General features: G+C 43.9%; 1 protein-coding gene across 1 annotated transcript; it reads left to right on the top strand.

Moving 5' to 3' along the window:
• The first annotated feature begins 3,218 nt into the window (after positions 1-3,218).
• On the top strand, positions 3,219-14,526 carry CCR3 (C-C motif chemokine receptor 3). Its single transcript, XM_019723714.2, has 2 exons — positions 3,219-3,398; positions 12,438-14,526. Exon 2 carries the CDS (start codon positions 12,448-12,450, stop codon positions 13,525-13,527), a length of 1,080 nt encoding a protein of 359 aa, XP_019579273.2. The 5' UTR covers positions 3,219-3,398; positions 12,438-12,447; the 3' UTR covers positions 13,528-14,526.
• The last annotated feature ends 5,951 nt before the right edge of the window (positions 14,527-20,477 follow it).

Below are 20,477 nucleotides of genomic sequence, written 5' to 3'. Positions count from 1 at the left end.
AAACGTTTCTTATCTTGACTAGAGGAGTTATTTCCCAGATGTATACAATTGTCAAAATTCATCAAATTGTAGACATTAAACGGATGCAGTTTATTGTCTAAAAATTATATCTTAATAAGTTGTTGGGAAAAATCCAGCTCCCATCTATGGAAAACTCCCTGTCTTATATCAGGTTTCCAGACCCTGAGGTGAGGATTCCTGTGTGAGTGATTTATTAAGTGAGTGCTCTTGGGAGAAACTAGCAGAGGAGTGAGAAAGCAGCTCAGGGAGGGAAGACACCAGCAGGAGTGTGATCTCAGCAAAGCCCCCAAAGGGTGGCCCCTGCCTGATCTGGAAGGGGATGTGTGGAGCACTAGCCTCAGAGTTTTTCCTGCCTCAAGACCAGGAAGTAGGAGAGATGCCTTCTGGATCTCTGCGCATGTGCATGGCGTCAAACTAGCTCCTGTAGCCTGAGGGCAGTTCTTCACAGAGGGTTATAGGTGCAGGTGGCTGGAAGCCAGGGGACACAGAAGCTGGGGAAGGAGTGCACAGAAGTGGTCAGAGGGACTCAAGGAGATCTAGCAGAGCACCGCCTATATCCACTACACACTCTTAGAAGGAGAACTCGGTCTTTGTTATAATGAAGAGTAATATGCACACTTTCTTCAGATCTTTTTAAAGAAATGTAGAATTAAAGCAGATGTGTTCTGACATAAAAATAAGCTGCTGAATCTTGGGCATAGGCCACTGGAGGGAAGGTCCAATGCCAACTGAAACACTTCACTAGCTCAACCCTTCTGCTGCCAAGCCAGCCATGACCCCTAGTGCCACATCCACAGGCCTCTAGAGAGGCAGCCGACACAGTGGTTAGGGTAGGGGGTTGGGATCAGATAGAAACGGGTCCCAGGACGAGCACCACTATTTTCTGGTTGTGTGATCTTGGGCTTGTTGCTAAACCGACTTGCCTCAGTTCCTCCTCTGAGAAACGGCAAAAACAAGATAAGGCCCATAAACCCCTTAGCAGAGTCTCTGGTATGACACAAGTGCTCAGGAAAAGCTGTTTTCATTATTAAACAATAATTTCTCTGCTCTCGTCCAATTCCCTGCCTTCCACAGCAGCCCCCACCCCGGTCACTGCTGGATGCTGTCTGAGTCTATTCATGCCATCTGGTATGCAGGACTGACATACCCCGTTTCCAACCCCACTCTGGCTCTTTTCTCTTCCAAAGCAGAGACTCTGACACATTTTTTAAAAATTCATTCAGGATTTGCATTGCTCAAAACAGAGGCTTGACACATTTAAAAAATACCCAGATTAATCTTGGGGGTGGGATGCAAAATAATGCTCCACATGAAAGCTAACCATCCACTCCTCTCCACCCTGGTGTTTCACTTGTAGGTGTCCTACCAGCCACTGTGGCTTATAGAAGCCTCCTGAGCACCATATGACTTAGTTGTAAACAAAGCAGAAATTAAAGTTTCCCACATGGTAAGAAGCATTTCTGGCTGCTAGTTGGAGAAAGAGGAGAGATTAACTTAAAGATCTATCTATTATCCATCCGCCTATCCCTTATCTCTCTTACTTCTCGTCTATTTTATCTATTCTCTCTCTCTCTCTCTCTCTCTCTCATTTCCAAGGCCCCATCTCACAGAGTGAGACACCATGGAAAACCTACGTTATGCAGGTTGGTCCCTATTTATACAGAGATGCATATGTTAGCACTTGGTTAACAGGCACTTCCCAAAGCTCAGGGAGAAAAGCATTTTCTGCATCATTTCTAAATCATTGTTCATTTTTTCTTCATCATATTTATTTATTAAGTTGGGGGGGGGGAGGTATAACAGAAAAAGGGTCCTGAGAAATGCAAGTGGAGTTGGACGAGGAATTTTCTAATTGAAACTCTCACATGTGGAGAAACTTTTCCTTATTCTGACATAGCATTTTCATTATAAGCATGATGGCCCTTCCTGCCTTCTTTCATTTGTTCAGTAAGTACCTAGAGCCAGTCGTGTGCAGGTGTGAGGGAGGCAGTGGCAAGCAGGGGAGACGTGGCCCCGGGCCCCAGGGAGCCGGCCTCACAGGGGTGAGTGCACCGCACGTGAAACGCCACACAGGCTGTGTCTTGCCAGCTCTGTCAGTGGGCTCCCAGGACAGCCCCCCTTCCAGGAGACGAGACTGCTTGTTCATGGGGCTAGAAATCTGCCTCCTGGTCACCTCTCCACCCTGGGCTGCCTCACAGAGCACATCGCAAAGGCCAACGCTATAATAACACACGACAGCTAAGAACTTCTGAGCTTCTCTTTTTCAGACCAGAGGCTTCCAGTTCCTCTGCCTCTTCTCTGACAGGGGCTCTGCTGACCCAGCTGAGCCTGAATGCTGATGGTTGAGCGCGCTCAAGTGGGGATCCCCAGGGTGCCCACGAGCCCCCCCACCCCAGCAAAGTGTTTGTCCTTTCTATCTTTTCTGTGTCATTTGAATCCTATGCTGCAATCCTACACACATAGTGGATGTTTAACAACACTTGGTAATTTCATTGACTTGTCACTTAGCTACTTTATCAAAAACCACACCATACCTGGTCAGAGCTCTTCCCACAAATACTGGTGAGCAGACCACCTTATAAAGACCCCTCTGCTCTGCACCCAGCACCGTGCTAGGTCCCTTGGACACATCGGCACACACAGCAGGCACTTGGCTCTGCCCTGTTAAGCTTACGTCACAGTGGTATGTTCCCCACACCTTATGTTTGCTCAGCCCTGCATGTTCTAGAGCCTTTTCACACATACTTAGTTGGTTCCACAGCAAGCCTATGATGTAGTTGTTATTCTTTCTACTTTCCAGATGAGAAAACTGAGGTCCAGCAAGATTAAATAATTAACCCAAGGTCAGGCAGCTGTAGGTGCTACAACTGCAACTCACACCTCAAGTCTTCTTGGATTGTGTAAATTTGTGCTACAACCTGCCTCACTGAAGTCTGCAGAGCGTTGGAGAATAATTAAGTTATTCCCTATTCGTTATTCTTCCTTTACAGGGCAATTTCAATATTGTGTTTTTACCCTGCCTCCTCATGGATCAAAGCAATGCTTATTCAAGAATTACGCCCTCCTTCCCCCAAAATGTGCAATGCCAAGTGAATGCAGACACCCTAAGGAAACTGCTCAATAAACATCAGCAATGTTCATCTCCAGGATTACTCAACCCAGTGTTTAGTATGCGATCTCAATCATAGAAAGAAAGAACTGCACCAAACTTGATGTCTTCCTGAAAACTTGCAAAACCTGAGATGCTAGCCTGTTCAAAAGAGGAAGACGGGTTTTTCCTACTTTACTAGTATCTCTGAACAGATGGTATCTCCCCTTCATCAGTGGCGAGACCTAAGGGATCCCTGGACGCACAAAGGACTTTGCTAAATCAGCAGGTACCACTTGTCTTTTTCTTATTCTCACCTGGGCGAGAAATTATTAGCAGCAACAGAAGTTGCTTATTTAGAAGAGACTTCCAGGTAGACTGTCCTGTTTCTAGGAAAAAGGAAATGGAGTGAGGGGTTTAGGCAGGTGGAAGCACTACCTCCCAGGAGTGCCCTTGGATCCAGGAGGCAGAGGGGAGGGGGGCCCACTGCAATCTCATAGGGATTATGGGGCCAAAGTGGGAGAGTGTGTTGAAATATGTCCATTGCTGTCTTGCCTTCTTCCCTTTTCCCTTCCTTTCTCGCACCCTTACCATGACACGCTTGCCTCTTACACTTACCCAAACTTGGCCTTTTATACCTCTTCAGTCACTATGCCTGTAGCTGTGCTTTCATACATTCTCAACTACTGAGAATATGACCACTCCAGAAGACTGACACTTAGTATTTTTGTATTTATTGATACTGACTTGTTAGAAAGTCAGTGGAAATATATTTTACATACAAGTGCGTGTGTACATACATTTACATATTACCATTTTGTGTATGTTTACACACACACACACACACACACTTCAAGTTTTCATTGAAAATCCACCCTCAGTCAGGCTATTAGATGAATCAGTTGATTCTTGATTTGGTGTCTTTTTGTCTGGACCTACAAGGTTGGCTGCTTTTCCTGGACCGTGTTAGAGGGTAGGGATAGAAAGCTTTCCTAATCTTCTAAGAAACCTTGGATTGGCTGCGATGTAAGTTAACTGTTGTTTGACAAGTGTTTTGAGGGAGGGCAGTGGGAATATGGCGTGTCTGGCACATGGAAATGGTGGGAGCTGGCATGTATCTGCCACTCTTGTCAGAAGGTGGTGATAATTGCCTTAAACCACGTGGGCTGAGTTATTTCTCCTGGGGAAAGAACTGTATGACTCAGTAAGAAAAAGCAGATATACTCAGTAGGATAAAATGGGCGAAGGGCACAAACAGATAATTCACAGAAAAGGAAACACGAATGACTAATAATTACAGTGTATAAAGAAAAACCTCGGGAATTAAGTAAATGTCAGTTACAACGATAATGACATCCCTTTGCCCATGTAATTGGCCAAAAAATTTTTTTCTGTTAGATCTTCTCTGTGTTGATGGATGCTTGCTGAGACTGGCACCATCATCTGCTACTGCCAAGAGTATATACATCATTTCACACTTTCTGGAAGCAATTGGCAAAATGAATCAAGAGCCTTAGAAACATGATTACAGGTAGAAATTGTGCTTTGGAAAATCCACTTTAAGGAATAATAATAAATGCAAAGATGTTTATTGTAGTTATTTATAAAAGTGCAAATTGGGAACATGATTGGGAATAAGACAAGGAATAAATAATAATGAATATCTATACAATATGTTGGAGTCATCATGTTTTCCAATAATTTTGAACCGCATGGAACGAGGTGCAGGGTATAAAATTGAAATTATCAGAATACAAAATGATATACACACGTGTTATCTATTATAACACGCATGGTATCTAGAAATGAGGCGATTGTTCCCTCCCATGGCATAGGTGGAGGTGGAAGTACCAGGGGCCAGGAAGCTGAACCCCCTGTTCATGCTGTACACCCTCCAACCACCTTACTTTGACTGCCTGGGCATACCTTCCCTGTAAAAAACATTGTTCACCGTCATCTCTCAACTAAATAACATATCAGCCTGCATATAAACACTACAAATCAGTCACATTTTTGAAACACCTGCTATAGAAATATAAAGACTAAATCTAATTTTGGGATAAGGAGCGTGGTAAGAATATCCAAAATCGTTTGGCAGGTGGATGAAACCAAGCCTCTTAAATGAACTGGCCACACTCCAAGAGTGGGGTGTAACCTGGGCCTTAGTCACTAGTAATGGTTGGCTGCTGTGGAAGTCCATGTGCCACCCTAAAATACAGATGCCAGGATATGTCTGCAGCTGGAAAGAAGACAGCATTTATTCATGATTTTAACCTTGAGAGGTTCTGTGGATGTCCCAATGGGGCAGGGGGAGGGAGCCTGCTGGCTCAAGGGCGACCCATTCTGCTCCCACCCTACTTGGTGGTTCTTGGCCAGGTCTCCCCGTGTGTGACTGAGTGTAGCTTCCTGCAATACTATCCAATCTTTCCTCTCTGGAGAGTCTACGCCTTCTACAGGAAAAGCTATCACATCATAGACTTTTCTATCTCAAAGGGACCTGAAAAAATCACCTAATCCAATCCTTTAATAAAAAAGTTTAGAAAACTTTGGTCCACACCAAAAACAAATACTGCCCCCCACCCAGAAGAACTGAAATGCAAAATGAATCTGAAGACTTTGATTTGTCATTCGAAACATACCAAGTTCTGCCAACTGTGGCTGATGTTTCTGGACCTTTACCTCTTAGCTTGTTCTGTACTCCATGTTGATACTAACCCTCTCAAATTGTGATACCTGAGACAGAACATAACATTTCAATTGAAGAATCTGAACAGTGAAAATCAGCGTAAAATTTATTCTACTCCATCCTTCTAAGCATTTAAGAAGGATTTATTAGGCCGCTATTATTGTTACGCATTATACTGGGCACTAGTCCTGCACTGTCCAATATGGTGGCTACTTGCCACGTGTGGCTATTTCAATTTCAATTTAAGTAAAATGAAAAGTTCAGTTCCTCAATAGCACTAGCCACATTTCACGTGCTCGACAGCCACCTGGCTAATGGCTGCTTTATTGAACAGTACAAATGCAAAGCACTTCCATCCTTGCAGAAAGTCCTATTGGACATTTCTACACCAGATAGTCATTTTTCCTTACTACCCCAGGTACTCTGTGCAAAGTGGTGAAAAGGGAGGGGGCACTGGCTTAAGCGTACAGGTGGGAAACAATTTGAATAGCTAGATGGACAGGTAATTAGATAAATAAACGAAGGGACAGCTGAGTGGAGAGAAAGATGAAAAATCAGCTGGGTAGATTTCCTATTACTATAGACTAAGACTGAATTGACTCTTGGGGTTGCCATGTTAGTGTTGGCTTCTAAAGAGCTTGCAACTGAGAATATTATTTGTTCTACCACTTCCTCTTTTTCTCTCCTAAGCTTAAGGAGGTTGGAGTGTATATAACTCCGAGATAGAAAACAGATGCATAAAATTTAGGCGACACTTCATGTCATCTAGCCCCAGTGTGGTCAACCGAGGCTACACATGGGAATCACTGGGGGTGCGATAAGAATCACTGAGCCCTGGGTCCCACCTCCAGTGATTCTGGTGTAATTGTTCAGGGGCACAGCCCAGCATTGGGATTCCTCTGGTGGTTCCCATGTGCAGCCAAGGCTGAAAACCATTGCTCTAGTCAACGTTCCTCTCCAACTTGACATGACCCACAGCAGGCTTATTTCCCCCCAGCCTTCTTCATCGCAGCTGATGGAAACTCCATCCTTCCAGTTGCTTAGGTCAAAACTCTTGGAGTCATCCTTGACTCTTTCTCACTTACATCCTATTTGCCAACAAATCCTGTGGTGTTACCATGTGCTTTTATACAGAATCCATCGACTTCCTGCCCTTTCTATTCCTACCACCACATCCAATCCAGTGTCATATCTTGCCTGGATTATCATGACAGCCTCCTCACTGGTCCCTTGTTTCTAACTTTGATTCCAGAGTCTATTCTCCACGTGGCAGCCAGAAACAATCCTTATACAAATATAAGTTGGATCATGTTACTCCTTTCATGGAAACTCTCCAACGGTCCCCACCTCATTCAGAGAAGAACCAGTTCTTTAATGGCTGCATGACTACACTGAACCGCATCCCTAGCCCATATCTCCCTGACACCTTTCCCTAATATTCACCCCTCTTCTGGCCACACTCTCCTGAGAACATATCCCGGCATTCTCCCATCTCAGGACATTTGTACTTGCTGTTTCTCTGCCTGGAACTCTCATCCCTTAGACACCAGTTCCACCCATTCCCTCACTCCCTTCAAGTCTTTCCTTACATGTCACCTCAATGGGCACCTTATTGAGCCCTCCAATTGAAAATTGCACCTCTCCCTACTCCCTTTCCACATCTCCTCCTTTATCTTTCTCCATGACCATCTGACACACTGTAGTTCTTATTTATCTGCTTCCCCAACAAGAAAATCAGCTCAGGAAGTCAGGAAGTTTGGTCTGTTCTGTTTATTGACATGCCTGTGTTTCTGGGCCAATGCCTGGCCTGTCATAGGATCTAATTAAGTAATTGTCAAATGAATAACAGAAGAACCCCATGAGGCAGTAACTCTTTTAATCATCATGTTATACATGAGGATTCTGAGGCACAGAAAGGTTAAGCTATTTGCTCTAGGTCACACAGTCATTTCTTCAGACCCAGAAATTAAGTTATTATCTTACACTAAGGAGGACCAGAGATACATAAGAAAGAAAATCTTATGGCTACAATTCCCTAGCCCCAGATACCCATGAAGCCAAATGTATTTGGAGCTGTGCGCACAGGAGCTTATAGCAACACCATGTGGGCCTGCAGGAATGGTCACCACTGGGAGTCACCTGTGGGCAGGGCTCTTCCAGACAGGCAGGCAAATTCAGCGTGGAAAGCAGTGATTCACACCTGCTGTCTTCTCTATACCATGCCGCGTTTCCCCGAAAGTAAGACCCAGCTGGACCATCAGCTCTAATGTGTCTTTTGGAGCAAAAATTAATATAAGACCTGGTCTTATTTTACTATAAGACCGGGTATAATATAACATAACATCATAACATAACATAACATAACATAACATAACATAACATAACATAACATAACATAACATAACACCGGGTCTTATATTAATTTTTGCTCCAAAAGATGCATTAGAACTGATGGTCCAGCCAGGCTTATTTTCAAGGAAACACGGTATTTAATGGATGGCTGATTCCCTCAAAGAGGCTAAGCACTTAATTAAACACATACACACACACACACACACACACATATGCACGCACACACACACACAGCAGATTAATGACTTCACTAAACTAGGATATCATTCAGCATGTGGTCAAATATTGAACACGCCTGACTTTAACCAAACTCCTGCTACAGTCAAGGGTTAGCACTCTTCGTTATTAGGCATACCAGTTTCCCACTTTAGCAAAATTTTAGAATAAAATGAATTTTAACTTAATAGCATCATGTTTCACCTATCTGATAAGAGCTTGTTGACATTTCTTTCTAAAAAATTCAGACAAGTCTGAGAAAGACGGCAAACGATGAACTCTGAGTATATCTGGCTTTGGCTGCCACGGATGGATTCCATACCGTGCCCTGGTTATTAGTGGGAGTCAAGACTCCCGTGCAGAATCAATGTCTACAGTGAGGAAATGGTGCTAAGCTGACAGGTGTCCGCGGTCACACCAAAGGTCTCCCAGCTAGTGGGCTGATGCCGGCAGGCAGGTGAGGCGCCGGGAAGTGCCTACGTTTCTTTGTCAGGAACCCCTGGCTTCAAGTCCCAGCTTAGCCATTTGCTTGCTATGTGATCATAAATTATGGAATTGCTCTGAGCTCAGTTTTTTTTTAAGCCATAAAATCAGAATAAAAGTGCCTACCTCATATTGCTATTGTCATAAGTAAATCATATTAAATAAGTAAAGTTTCTAGAAAGGAATATCAGCTAGATATCAATTAAAAATGATATTAATTTTCTCATCTCCTAAAGACCAAAGGTACTCAGTATGGATCAAATAATGCACGATATGGTCAAAAAGTGTCTTTGTATGATGTTTTTTCCCCCTTATTATAAACAACCATCTGGGAAGGGAATCATATTGGAAGAAAATGATCTCTGAGTTCAGGAAGTTTACAACCTTAAAAATGATAACCCACGTCCCTGCCACAGCTATTTTCATTATTTGCCCATTGCCTTTTATATGTACGTATGGTTTCATGTTGTTGCAATCTTAGTTTACACACTGTATGTTCTCTCCATTTTTCACTAACATTTGTCTGTGATTCTACCTGGTCTCCAAAACTGGTTTCAATGACCACATAATAATCTATTGTGGAAATGGACTACAATTTATTCAGAATATCCTACATATGTCAAAGATTTGGACGGTCCCCATTTCTTTGTCTCTTTCTGTTATGAAAATGATGCCACAGCAAACACCTTTGTGCACACACTGGGTTACTGTTCGGTTAACTGTTTCCCCTTAGGGTAAATTTCTAGGAGTAGAACTACTGAATCAAAGCCCTATGCATCTTGATGGTTCTCATTACACACAAAATTTCTAAAATGTGTTGAACCAAGTTACGTTGCATCAGCTGCGACACAGGGTTCCAGGTTCTCTGTAGCAACCTTACCAGCACTGAATGTCATCATTAAAATAAATTCTTTTTTTATAATTAAAATGGCATTCTAAACTAAATATATTTTCTAAAAAAGGACCTCCCATTCTAGATGCTTATTCTCAATTCAGCTTTGCAAAATTCATTCAAATTAGAAGTTGGTGAATATAAAACTATGCTTGTTAACATGGAGAGGTATTCATGAACTATTACACAGTAAAAAGGGAGGTTGTGTATATATTTAGTTGGACCAGGATTTGGGGGAGGAGCCTCCTTGCCTTCCGACTCCAAGAATTGTGAGAAAAGAGACAATGGTCATGGAAGGAAGCCATCACACCTATGGGTCCCGATCTCCCCTATTCAGGCTTTAACCAGAGTTGGGGGGTGTGCAGGGCTGTTTGATAAATTGGGGGGAACCTCAAGGGGATGTCTGTCTGAAAGGCACCGCTTTACCACATGGGCTGACCAGTGTCGTTAAGGAGGTGGTCAGGCAGAAAAAAACATCTAGTTTGCTCTCCTGAGAGGCCCTGGATTGTGCCAGGCACGGGCATGGAGGCATAGCGCAGCATATCTGCTGGGTACCTGCTGGTTCGGGAGAAGGGGCACATCCTGAGCCAGGAAGCTGATTGAGATGTGGCGGTGACAGAGAGGGGTCTCCATTCCAGCCAGAGCTGGGGCAACACTGTCACCTGGGAGTGGTCACTATGCCCAGGGAAGACAGAATGGATCAGGACGCCGTTAGCTACAAACCACTGCAATAGTTGCCAGCAGAAGGCTCAGGGTTGGGACTAGTTTGCCCCATCTCAGCAGACCGAGGACCAACAGGAGGCCGGGGTGCCCCCCTCCGCACTGTGCCCATGCCTCAGGCATGCTGGCCCCACCCTCATTTCCACTGTCATCTTAGAAAGGACCAATGAGAGGAGAAAAGAAACTGGAATTATATAACCTGGCAACGTAAAAAGAATGAGTAAAACCTAAAGTTGTTGTTTATGTGAAAGGATCAGGCTAAGTTTGAAACACTTTGGACTCGAAGTGGTTTGGACGCATTAGAGCTGATTATCTGGCTAGGTCTTATTTTCGGGGAAACACGGTAAACAGTAAAACATAAAATGCTAAATGCCTTAAAAGTTACAGTAATAATAATTATTATTATAATATTAGTATAATATTATTGCAGTGATTCCCTCCAATTAGTCTAGTGCACCCCTGGCTCCATACATAGTTATTGCAACATTAGTGACTATATTCTCTATTCTGGACTTTACATCCCTGTGACTATTTTGTAACTGTCAATTTTTACTCTTAATCCCTTCACTCTTTTCACCCAGCTCCCCAAAGCCCCTCCCCTCTGGCAACCATCAGTTTGTTCTCTGTATCTGTGAGTCTGTTTCTGTTTCATTTGTTCATTTATTTTGCCATTTAGATTCCCCATGTAAGTGAGATCATATGGTATTTGTCTTTTTCAGTCTGACATACATACTTCACTTAGCATAAAATCCTCTAGTTTCATCTATGTTGTTGCAAACGGTAAGATTTCATTCTTTTTAATAGCCGAGTAATATTCCATTGTGTATATGCACCACATCTTCTTTTTCCAATTGCTTCCATATCTTGGCTATTGTAAATAGTGCTGCAATGAACATAGGGGTGCATATATCTTTTCGAATTAGTGTTTTGGATTTATTTGGATAAATACCCAGGAGTAGAATTGCTGGGTCATAAGGTAGTTCTATTTTAAATTTTTTGAGGAACCTCCACACTGTTTCCCACAGTGGCTGCACCAATTTGCAATCCTCCCAACAGTGAACAAGTGTTCCCTTTTCTCTGCATCCTCATTTGCACTTGTTGTTTGTTATTTTATTGATGACGGCCATTCTGACAGGTGTGAGATGGTATCTCATTGTGGTCTTTATTTTCATTTCTCCGATGATTAATAGCGGTGAGCATCTTTCCATATGTCTATTGGCCATGTGTACGTCCTCTTTGGAGAAATGTCTATTCAGATCCTCTGCCCATTTTTCAATTGGATTGTTTTGTTTTTTTGGTGTTGAGTTGTATGAGCTCTTTAGAAATTTTGGATATTAACCCCTTATCAGAGGTATATGATTGGCGAATATCTTCTACCATTCAGTAGGCTGTCTTTTCACTTTGTTTATGGTTTCCTTCACTGTGCAAACACTTTTTAGTTTGATCTAGTGCCATTTTTTTTTTTCTCTTTTGTTTCCCTTGCCAGAGGAGGTAGATCAGAAAAAATACTACCTAGAACAACGTCACAGAGTTTACTGCCTATATTCTCTTTTAGGAGCTTTATGGTTTCAGGTCTTATATTTAGGTCTTTAATCCATTTTGAGTTTATTCTTGTATATGGTGAGAACGTGGTCCAGTTTCTTTCTTTTTTTCTTTTTTTTTGCATTTACCTGTCAAGTTTTCCCAGCACCACTTATTTAATAGACTGTCTTTACCCCACTGTATGTTCTTGCCTCCTTTGTCATAGATTAAATGACCATATTGACTGTACTGACTTTCAAAACTTCTTATCTTTCATTTCTGACTCCTCCCCCATAGCAGCTCTGATGTAGACCCTTTTGAAATACAAGCTGAAGAACCTTGAAATGTATAGGCTGTTTATCACCTGTGGTTTTTTTGGGTACATGAATAAATCAAGCAGGATTCACAAAGAGTGGGCATGCCTGATGGTGCGGTTGTGTTTTCTTCTGCTGTCACAGAGACAAGAACATGGCAACCCCAATAGACAGGCCCGAGACTGCAGAGGGAGTCCTCTGGACCACACCCTACGAGTACGAGTCTACGATGCTGTGTGAAAAAGTCAACATCCAGCTGCTGGGCACCCAGCTGCTGCCGCCGCTGTATGCCCTGGTGTTTGCAGTTGGTCTCCTGGGCAACGTGCTGGTGGTGGTGATTCTCACGAAATACAGGCGCCTTCGCATTATGACCAACATCTACCTGCTCAACTTGGCCATTTCTGACTTGCTGTTTCTATTCACCCTGCCCTTCTGGATTCACTATGTCAAGTGGAATGAGTGGGTTTTTGGCCATCGCATGTGTAAGTTGCTCTCCGGGTTGTATTACATGGGCTTGTACGGGGAGATCTTTTTCATCATCCTGCTGACGATAGACCGATATCTGGCCATCGTCCACGCTGTGTTTGCCCTGCGGGCCCGGACCGTCACTTTTGGTATCATAAGCAGTGTTCTCACCTGGGCCCTGGCAGGGCTGGCAGCCCTCCCTGAATTTATCTTCCATGAGTTCCAACAGGAGTCTGGACAGAGTTTCTGCAGTTCACTTTACCCGGAGGACGAAGAGGACACCTGGAAGCGTTTTCACGCTGTGAGGATGAATGTCTTGGGTCTCACTCTGCCTCTGCTCATTATGGCCGTCTGCTACGCCGGAATCATTAAAACCCTCATCAGATGCCCCAGTAGGAAAAAGTATAAGGCCATCCGGCTCATTTTTATCATCATGGTGGTCTTTTTCATTTTCTGGGGACCTTACAACCTGGCTCTCCTTCTCTCCGCTTATCAAACGGTCTTCTTTGAGACCGACTGTGAACGGAGCAAACAGCTGGATGTGGCCATGCTGGTGACAGAGGTGATCGCCTACACGCACTGCTGCGTCAACCCTGTGATCTACGCCTTTGTCGGAGAGAGGTTCCGGGAGCACCTCCACCACTTTTTCCACAGGCACATGCTCCTGCCCCTGGGCAAATACATTCCATTCCTTCCTAGCGAGAAACTGGAAAGAGCCAACTCTGTATCCCGATCAACAGGGGAGCAGGAACTCTCAGCTGTATTTTAGGTTACGTGCAGAAAATTCCCTAAAGAAATGCATGGGGCCGATGAAGCAGATGCATTATACCAATTACCTTGACCTCTGCCCCGTTCTTTGAACTTCCAGTGCTACACTGAAGCTCTTGAAGATCTCAGAATATATACGTGATGGTGGCAGTATATCTATGCAGCCCAAAGCCTTTACCAGAGGGCAACAGCTGGGCAGTTTACTTATCGTCAACCCGAAAAAGCAGAGCTTTGCTTGATTCTCTGAAGAGTTACTTACATTTTAATGCACCTGACTGTTAGTTCCTATGTGCAGCTACAAACAGGTAAAAGTTTTTGTATTTTAAATCTTCACTTCAGCCAGCTATTGACATAAATGGAACATTTCACAAAGTACAATAAATCAATTACATTACTTCTTAATGTGCCTAGCTCTTTCCTTATTTGATGAAAAGGCTCTTTAAAAAATAAAAAGTTTATGGCTATGTACTCTCAAGCAACATAATGGCATGTCACACCTGTTCTGAATATTCTTAACAGTGAATTGATTTCCTGTTCACATGGAATACCGTATTTCCCATGAGTGACTGAATAGAAGAAGAGCAATTTGGTCTTTTCAGTAGACTAATGAAGGCCCTGCTCATAGAAACTTCTTAGCCCTGAATTGTGGAGACACTGTCCTCTACACACCAGTGTCGCTGTTTATCCAACAGCTGTGTGGGAGGTGATACAGACAGGAGGCACAAACATTGCTTTTGGTTAAGTGAAGGATGAAAAAAAAAAGTATGAGACAAACACAACCCTTGCCTCCGAGAAAGCTTCCATCTAGTTGGGGTTGTAAGACAGAAACAAAAAACTCCATTGCAAAGAGGAACACACTCAATGCTACGTCTGGGCCAGGAAGGGAGAGACTATATCCAGTTGGGACCTGAGGAAGACTTCACGGAGGAGGTGGCTTTTGAGCAGATCTATGAAGAAGGAACAGGATGGGAAAGGGAGAGGATTTGGAGAGGCACCTTAAGCCAACAAAATGCCCAATACAAACGTGGCAGGGAAGGGCACGAACATGCGTGGATGGTGGGGTGGGTTGGGGTGGACCATGACTTTCAGGCAAAGCATCTCAGGCTTTGTTGGGAAGGCAAGAGGAGCTAGTGAAGCATTTCAAGCAGGGGAGCAAAATAATCAAGATGGTGCCTTAGGAAGATAAATATGGTAACACATAGAGGATGGAGTGGAGATCCCAGCACCACACAGGGAGGTAAGTTAGGAGACAAGTGCAAGTGTGAAGACAAGGAATGATCAACAGCTGGTAAAAGAGGTGCCAGGGGCACCAAGAGAAGAATTTGGCTGAGACAGTGTAAAGCGTCAAAGCACCAGGAGCTATATAGGGAACTAAAAAAAATCAAAGGGCAAAACAAGGTGTATCATATGTTTAAAAAAAAAAAAAGATATACACACACAAGCCTTTTCATGGTGCTTACCGTGTTTCCCCAAAAATAAGCCCTAATATGATTTTTCAGAATGACATCCCCTGAATGTAAGCCCTAATGTGTCTTTGGAGCAAAAATTAATATAAGACCTGGTCTTATTTTTGGGAAACATGGTATATGCACCGACCATCTCTTAAAGGATGCAAAAGAAAGCAGCAACAATTGTCTTTAAGGAGGGATATGAATAGAGAAAAAAAGAAGGGGGGTGACCTTTCCCTGAATACCCTTCTGTGCCTTTTGGATTGGGAGCATGTTATCTATTCAAAAAATAAGCAAAACTTTAGAATTATATAAAAAAATAAAAGACTAGTTTTCTATTCTGATGTGGTAGCCTTCCTACCAGCCATAAGAACATTACAAGCACTCTGCCATGAATCAACCCTACTGCTTGCTTAAATCATCTCTTGTAGCCAAATAGACTCCGATTCTTGGTAAATTTGTAGGAGCTGGATGCTCAAAGTCTACAAAGTAGATTTTAAAAGGGGGGGGGCAGTGTGGTGGGTGATTATACATCACCTCCCATTGGCTGTGAGACCAAGTACGTTTTCCTTTGTTCACTAAGGTGTACCCAAGTTTCACATGTTCATTCATTCATCTGGTCACTTATCATTCATTCAGTAAACATTTGCTGAGCACCTACCATGTTCTCAGCTAAGTCTCAGACAAACAAAATTACCATGTTTCCCCCAAAATAAGACCTAGCCGGACCATCAGCTCTAATGCATCTTTTGGAGCAAAAATTAATATAAGACCCGGTCTTATTTCACTATAATGTAAGACCGGGTCTAATATAATATAATATAATATAATATAATATAATATAATATAATATAATATAATACTGGCTCTTATATTAATTTTTGCTCCAAAAGACACATTAGAGCTGATGGTCCAGCTAAGTCTTATTTTCAGGGCAACAGGGGCACACCGTGGGCCTTGCCCTCGGGGAACTTACCATCAGAGTGAGTTGGACACTGATCTTGCCCTCTACTGCCAGTTCAAATCATGTCTAAAAAAATAAAAATAAATTGCCAATGCCTAAATTCAACCCAAATGAGAGAAACTTCAACTTTAAGGCTAGAACACATTCCACTTCCCAAACATTCCATTTCCCAATCAAATGCCTGGAGAAGGGATATGCATGCCCTTGGCCATCCTGTCCATCCAGCCTCAACTGCTGGGGAGCGGCCTTAACTTCCCTCACCTCCACACCTGTCTGAACGCTCTTAACTCAATCCAACCCTACATGGACAGGATGTGAACTTGAGAACATTAAACCACACATCATGAATCTCGATTTGGCTAAGAAACTCTGAAGTGCTTTTGCTTTCTTCCCTTTTTTGTGGTTCAGCCAAAATGTAAATAAAGCAATTATTTAAACCCTTAACTATACATCTCTGGTTCTCTCTTGAGTGGTGAAGTAGTGTCTGTCCTTAGGTAACCACAGTGCAGGATATAGGGGCTTGTTCCTACTCCCTGATTCCTGAAAGCTTTGAGGGCCTTCGTGACGCACACAGTACTGCCCATCACCAAGCCATGAATTCAGGGAGCTCTGTGTTGCTCTCCAGTTCAGCACTATGTGCGATGGTAGAAATGGTCCATACCTGCATTGTCCAGTATGCTCACCACCAGATTGTGCAGCTATGAGCACGTGGAATGTGCCTAGTGTGACTGAGGAACTGCATTGGAAATTTCTGTTGAATTTTCATTTAAATAGCCGCACGAGACTAGTGGCTACTACATGTGGTTAGTGGTGCAGCACCAGCCTCTTTGAACTTGCCGCTTTATGTCTGCTCTACCTATGCCACAAGCTTCCTGTAGTCGGCCAGCACACGACACGAACACTGTGTGGCAGACTAAGGAAACTGCCAGGGATGCAAAGAGGAACGAGACCCATTTCTAGAAAACTCACTCACTGTTCAGGGGAGGAGACACGCTTGGCTCAAATGGCTATGATGAAATGTGTTGGGTGCCCAACAGACCCTGCTGCAGGAAACAGAATGGAGCAGAAAGGACACAGAGAAAGTGATATTCTGCTTAGCTTTGTTTCCCCCAAGAGCAGTGCCTGAGCAAGCATTTGAGAGCAAAGAGTTTATTTGGAAAGTACAGGACACTCCAGCAGGGAGTGGGGAAGTACAGAAAAAGGAAGAGGCCAGCAAAGGGTATATTACCAAGCTGCCTCCCACTGGGGGCGCCTGGAGCTCAAACCTGCTCGAAAACTGAGAAAGGGAGTGAGTGACACTCCTTGTTCCCATTCCAGGGGTAAGGGAGCTGGGCTATTTACCGCCCACTCCTGTCTGTCCCTGGCTGAAGGCTGCTCCTGGGGGACGGACGTAATACCCAAGCACCACAGGCCTGCCTGGCGTGGGCAGAGATCAGCCTAGTTTGGGGAAAGCTCTCAGGCAACAAAATGCAGATATTGGGTGTTAGAAGCTGGGCAGACTCGGTTAAGGCTTGAGCGCTAAAGCATCTTCCACATATTTGAACTGGTTTGTGAACAACTTTTTCATGAAGCAAAACGTGGAAGTGAGAGTGGTGTCCAGGCAGGTGGGTCAATTTGTTGGAAGGCACAGTGGCCCGAAAGGGCAGACAGACAGCTTGCTGTGGGTGAAAGCATAGTGACCTTGACAATGGCCGGTGACCATGAACATGCCTCAGGGGGGACTTCTCTGCTACTGCTCCTTTCTGTCGAATATCATACTTTTCTGTTTTTTAAAAAGATGATCCTTTCCCAGCTTGAATTTCTGAGGTTCTCTTGAAATTCCAGAGCTGAAATTCTAAGGTCTTCCCATCTTCTGAATAAAGCAGTTTCCTCCTTCACAGCCTATGGGCTTTCAGTGACTTCACTGGGGACTTCTTCCATTTCTGCCCCCAGGTCAATCTCAGCATAGTTAGGACCACCAATCCTCTTCTCTATTCACTGAGCTAATCCAGGGATGGTGAACTGTGACCCACGGGCCAAATCCTCCCAGCGCCTGCCCTATGAATACGGTTTCAGTGGAACACAGCCACACTCATTTGCTGGTGGATTGTCCATAGTGGCTTTTGCACCACTACAGAGGTGAGTCATGGTGACAGAGACTGCATGGCCCCCAAGTCCTGAAACATGTTTTCTTTTGTCCTTTATAGAAGCTTCCTGACCCTGATGGTCCATACACACTGGGATCTGGGGCTCTGACAGGCAGACCAGGCTGTGGGGGAAAGCTCAGGCCAGGAGGTCTATAGAGAAGCTGCGGAAATCCCCAGGGTAGTTCTACCGTGACCTTGGATGCAGTTCAAAACAAACTAAATAGGGTTAAATTGTGACGTAGCCTCACGCTGCTCACAAACAGCATGTCCCAGAGAGCAAACTGGCAGTTTTCATGGAAGCTGCAGGACCCCATAGATCTTATTCCAAAGTAGACTAAATGCAGAATTTGCAAAGCAATCGTAAAAACAGGTGTCAAGACTCTTGAGACCCCTCACCTATATTTGGGGACAAAGAGATTGGATCGATGACACTTAGGGAGGTTTTTCTTTGTCCAGGGCTGCTGGTGCCACCTACCCTGGATGGGAAGGGAGGAAGGCATAGGGTGTGCTTGTCTCTCATCTCAAGCCCAGTAAGAGGAATGCCAATGGGACCAAAGGCATAGTTGTCATATAAGCTCGATATAAATCACAAAGGTCAAAGAAAGACGGTGCATTGGGATCTGACTCTCACCCAGGAAATCAGAAGACAAGACACAGGCCGGCCAGCTGCTTTGGGGGTGAAGGAGAGACAAACTGCTACTATTTTGGGGATAGATCTACACATTCAGAGTTGGTTTTGGCAAAGATTATTTTCAGTGAATGGGTGGGAGAGAGCTGACAGGAGGATTTCTGTCTAGCCCAAGAAGAGTGCCTGGATGGAGCTTGTCTGTGGGACCCCATGAGCCAATGTGTGTACAGTGGGCTGCCAAAACAACAGAAGACAACGGGAAATTTCAACAAGGGAAAATGCAGTTCTTTTTTAAATCACAGAGGTTACGTTGACTATTCCCAGGGATGTCTCCAAAGACTATAAAAGCAGTCCATGAAAGAAAGAGTCAACTTTTAAACACCTGCCAGCCCCAAGAGGGTGACATCCCCTTATGATAGGGCTAGTTAATCACAAACTTTCCTAACCCGACTTTCCTTCCCTTCCCATCACCCACTCAGAGGACTAGAAACCACGCTTAACAAGCAGGGGAAAGAGGAGAAATGCCAGGGAGGGAGACAGATGAGTAGGATGGTGTCCCCATTTCTCTCTCCTGCAAGCTGCAGGCTGAGAGGGTGGGGGGAAGATTTAAGTGTCAATTCAAGTTGAGTTTTCATATTCATATGGGGATCAACTCTTCTATTTCCAAACTGAAAATGTATCCTTTCGTGACCGCAAATGATCATGGGACTTTTTTGTATCTAAGCGTGATGACAAAAGTCATGAGACTGCCCAGGTTTTCATTGGCACTACAAGAACTTCAGTCTCTTAAAGGGACGTGAGGTACAAAAGTAAGGATTCTTTCTGTTTATACCTCATGAATACCATTGGTTCAACATACTGGTGGCAAATTGAAAGCCCCCAAATGTCAGCTCTCTGAGATCTACAGAGAGCTTATATGAATTTTTCGGACAGTCCTGTAGGACTTAAAAAGATATTAGAGTCCCAGGTCTTGGCTGAGGAATAAGGCAGAGGGGGGGAAGCAATATTAAATATACATGTAGATATGAATATATCCATATGGATATGGGCTTGAATATAGAAATACCTGATTATGCCTTTAAAATCCTATAGACCTAGATTTTGCCTATTTTTAAAGTTAACATTTCCTGGCTAAGTGAGAGCTGGTCCACAGGCAACTCCCCAACGCCATCAGACGACGGGCTATGTTTTGCAATCTAGACTTTCTGAACTAAGAAAAGCCTCTCAATTTTCCGATAAGACAAGATTCTTCCCGGCTTATTGGGTGGTCCTGGCAAATTGGCCCCAACCCTCACAGGGTCCTTTACTCGCTAATACCAGCTTCAGTTACAGTTGCAGTGGGAAAGGTGAACACTAGGGGGCCTTCACCAATGCCAGAGCCACAGCCAGACCTGGAGAGCCAGCCATTCCGTCAAGTCAGGAATCCACCCATATGCTAAGCGGGAGGTGAGGTTTTGATGATATTGCTGCCAGAATATCAGGAATGCCTATGTCTGCTCTTGTCCAACTGAGTTGCAAAACTCTAGGGGATGCTATTTATATTCCTAGGAATCGTGCAATGCAGTAGCCACCATGCAGAAGGGAGTAATGGAAGACAGGAAACACAATTCCACTTTGTTATTACCTGGGCTAATATTCCTAGTTCCCTGGGGTAGGGCTTTTGGTAAAAGCTCATTTAAGGTCTATGGAATTCCATTATCTCTTCATAAACCGAAAGCGAAATCATATTCCAGAGGGTCCAGCCCAATCCTGAGGCTGAGTCTATGGGTATGCTGACACCCCATG

This window comes from Rhinolophus sinicus, linkage group LG10 (assembly GCF_036562045.2).
Source record: "Rhinolophus sinicus isolate RSC01 linkage group LG10, ASM3656204v1, whole genome shotgun sequence".
Lineage (NCBI taxonomy): Eukaryota > Metazoa > Chordata > Mammalia > Chiroptera > Rhinolophidae > Rhinolophus > Rhinolophus sinicus.
Note: the sequence above shows the minus strand (reverse complement) of the source record. Positions and strands in the feature narration are given on the sequence as shown.

Coding starts and splice junctions, on each gene's coding strand:
- CCR3 (XM_019723714.2), top strand. CDS start 12,448: ATGGCAACCCCAATAGACAGGCCCGAGACTGCAGAGGGAGTCCTCTGG.